The sequence below is a fragment of the Myotis davidii genome, unplaced genomic scaffold (assembly GCF_000327345.1).
Source record: "Myotis davidii unplaced genomic scaffold, ASM32734v1 scaffold217, whole genome shotgun sequence".
NCBI classification, from domain to species: Eukaryota; Metazoa; Chordata; class Mammalia; order Chiroptera; family Vespertilionidae; genus Myotis; species Myotis davidii.
Genome location: NW_006290034.1, coordinates 1,739,772 through 1,743,132, shown reverse-complemented (window position 1 = coordinate 1,743,132; position 3,361 = coordinate 1,739,772). Strand labels below are relative to the sequence as shown.

The window sequence follows — 3,361 nt, the reverse complement described above, 5'->3', positions numbered from 1 at the left end:
GCCCTGAGCTCACTGCCATCTGCTTACATGCAGCAGATATTGGAACTTTTTGGAACTATGTGGTATAGTTGTTGTTTTGATTGATTTCAGGGAGGAAGGGAGAGGGAGAGGGAGATAAAAACATCAATGATGAGAGAGAATCATGGATCGGCTGCCTCCTGAACGCCCTCTACTGGGGATGAACCCGCACCCAGGCCTGTGCCCTGACCAGGAACCGCACCAGTGACCTCTCTGTGCACAGAACGATGCTCAACCAACTGAGCTACACCGGCCAGGGCTCTTATATTATTTTAATATCAAATTTGAACCAAATGCAAGAGGCAGAGTCCAGGGTCTAAATACACAATTTTGCAAAGGATTTGCTTGTTTGATTTTTAAATTGCACCTCTGGAAACTGGAGGATACCCTGCAGGCAAGACTGTCCCTGTGGACTTAAACACTCCCTGAGGAGTTTCTAGAATTTCCACGAACTATTTGTGTATTAAAGGGACTTTCCTACTCGAGCACAATTACAGTCCAACTACTGTGCCTTCCAAATGTTAATTAAAAGAAATTACGCTGAAAAGTTCGTGACCTTGAAAATGACTGCCCGGGTCATTTCTAATGTGGGGCCTGTCTCCTGCCCCCTGATTTGGGTCCTGTTCTGAAAGGGGGTCCCTTAGGACCTGAGGCCTGGGAGGGGCGCTTCTGTCTTTGGGATGAAAGGCCGGTTTGAGCACGAAGCCCGCCTCCTCATTTTCCCAGTTCAGCACCTCCGGCTGTGGGAGCAGGAAGTTCTGTGTGCGGAGCCCCTCGGCCTGCGACCCAGCGAAGGAGGCCGCCTGCCTCTTCCTGTCCTTCACGCGGGACGGCCAGTCGGTGACGGTGGAGATGAGCGGCCCCAGCAAAGGCTACCTGTCCTTCGCGCTTTCCCACGACCGGTGGATGGTGGGTACCTCTCACTAATCCGTGGGATGACATTAGTCCCGGGGGGTCAGCTGTTTGTTCCGGGTCAGATGATGGCCCTGGAGGGAGGGGTGGGGAGGGAGGGCGGGTGCTGAGGCTGAATGAAGCCTGTGTGCTGTGGTTTGTCGATTCCTGGTGTCATTCACGGCGACTCCAAATTTCTTATCTTGAGCTGGGCTAATTCCGGGTTGGATGGAAGATTAATGGGCGGTTCTTGGGTCTTGTTTAAGGAGCTTAGCGACCAAGGCCCATAAAATACCTTGCTAGGTAGTTGAGGGGGAGCGATTTAGAATAGGCGAAAGAACCAAATCTACTCACAGTAACGTAAAATCCAGAAGATTCGCTGGTAACCTTGAAATGATGCCAGGTGCTTTGAAGAGGCAGCCTGCCCTTTGGTAGTAATTGAAATGAGATCTGAGTTTAGAGAATATTAGAGATGAAAGGACACATGGGAATCAGACCGGCAAAGAACGCCTCCCTGAGCTCAGACGTTGTGGCCTCAATACGTAATGCTTAACCTATTGGGTGTTGAATGTGTACAATATTAGCAATATTTGATTACAGTGCCTTCCATCTTGAAGGCTACCCCCCAAAACCGATATAATATAGCGCATTTACAGTCATGAAAACGTTCAAGACATAGATATAGATATATACAAATAAGTATCCAGAATAATATTCATGATAAATTAAAACAGGTAACAAAACTGTGTATTTTTCTATTTGGAGAGAGAGAAAGATATAGGTATAAATATAAATAGATTTGGATGAATATATATGAAAGCATTAACCGTGGTGTTCAATTGGGGATGGGTTTATGGGCATATAAACATGTCAAGTCTGTTTTAGCCTGTTTTTTTATAATGAAATTGTATTGCTTTCCTATTATAACAAAATCCGATTGATTCATAAATCGGACAGCCATAGTATCATTGAAGGCTGCCAGTAAATTATTTAAGAATACCAAATACGATTTGATCTTTATTAAAGACTTAAAAGCACAGCGTTGAACTTCCTGTCGACTCTTCTCCTTTCCCATCATTCTCCAGGGCGACGATGACGCTTACCTGTGTATTCATGAGGACCAGACCCTGAGCATCCGACCTGCCCATCTGACGGGGCGGAGCCACCCGGCCCTGGACTCCTGGGTAGGTGTCAAAGTTCTGGGGGCCTCTACCTGGCCCGCCCACCCTCCGGCCACGTGGCTCACAGCGGCACGTCTGTGTGGCAAAGTGGCCTCGAACCCGCAGTCAGTCGGGCCCTAGCAGGGGCCTCGCCAAAGGGTTCCTCTCTCATAACACTCTGGGAAAGCTTTTCTGCACTTTCCCTTATTCTTTTTTTTACTAGATATACATATATATTTAATAAAGTTTATGTGTATTTAAGGTGTGCAACATAATGTGTTTTTAAAAAATGTTTTGATTGATTTTTTTTTGAGAGAGAGAGGAAGGGAGAGGGAGCGAGAGATAGAAACATCAATGATGAGAGAGAATCATGGACTGGCTGTCTCCTGCATGCCCCCCACTGGGGATCGAGCCTGCAACCTGGGGCTGTGCCCTCGACCGAGAATCAAACCGCGACCTCCTGGTTCCTAGGCCGATGCTCAGCCACTGAGCTACGCCGGCCGGGCGCAATGTTTTGATACCCACACAGTGAAATTCTGTGCCAAACCGGCTAGGGCTACTTGCTATTGTTTGTTCAATGTTTTTGATTGTTAGTGGCCAGGTGGAGTTTTTATGTCTGCCAAAGTTTCTCTCCTGGGGAGAGGGATTTTGGGGTTTTGACTCAAAGTGAAAATAATACTTTTGCCAAGTGAGATCAAGACAGGCTGGGAGGTAGTGTTTGTTACTCTTTGAAGGGGGAGGGGAGAAGCAAGGCCAGCGCAGACCAGACGTGCACAGAGGGTCCCAGAGAAAGGAGCGTGGACGGGCAGGACTGCGGTCACATCGGGTTTTAGCAAATCCTGGGGAAGCGCCGACGAGACCCACTGTGTGCTTGTAGGACGCCCTGGAGGACATGGCCTGGAGGCTGGAGGATGGCGGGATGCAATGTTCCTTCAGGAGAAACATCACCCTTCCTGGCATTGAGAATAGATTTGACCTAAACACAAGCTACTACATATTTCTAGCAACTGGTGCAGCCAAGGATGGTAAGTACTATGTATGGATAAAAACTACCTTTTCAAGATTTTTTTTCTTCTCTCTCTTCTCCCCTCCCCCCATTTTAAAAACATTTACACGTGCGGGTAAAGAGTTACCAAAACCCTCTTCCATCTTGCCTTCCCTTTTGACCTTGGTTGGCCTTTAAGCTTCGTTTCCCTAGAAACTAGGCAAAGGTAGGGTCAACTACGCTATCAGGCCACATGCTCACGATGGAAGGGAATTTCTGGCTGGTAAGCAGCATTTGGGCCAGGAAT

General features: G+C 47.7%; 1 protein-coding gene across 1 annotated transcript in view; it reads left to right on the top strand.

Annotated features, from left to right (window-relative positions):
• The window catches only part of FRRS1 (ferric chelate reductase 1), a 24,022-nt gene that overhangs the window by 10,886 nt on the left and 9,775 nt on the right, over positions 1–3,361 (top strand). The window contains exons 6-8 of the mRNA XM_006762925.2: positions 745–927; positions 1,995–2,093; positions 2,947–3,094. Of these exons, the coding sequence (XP_006762988.1) occupies positions 745–927; positions 1,995–2,093; positions 2,947–3,094 (430 nt within the window). The remainder of the gene's footprint in view (positions 1–744; positions 928–1,994; positions 2,094–2,946; positions 3,095–3,361) is intronic.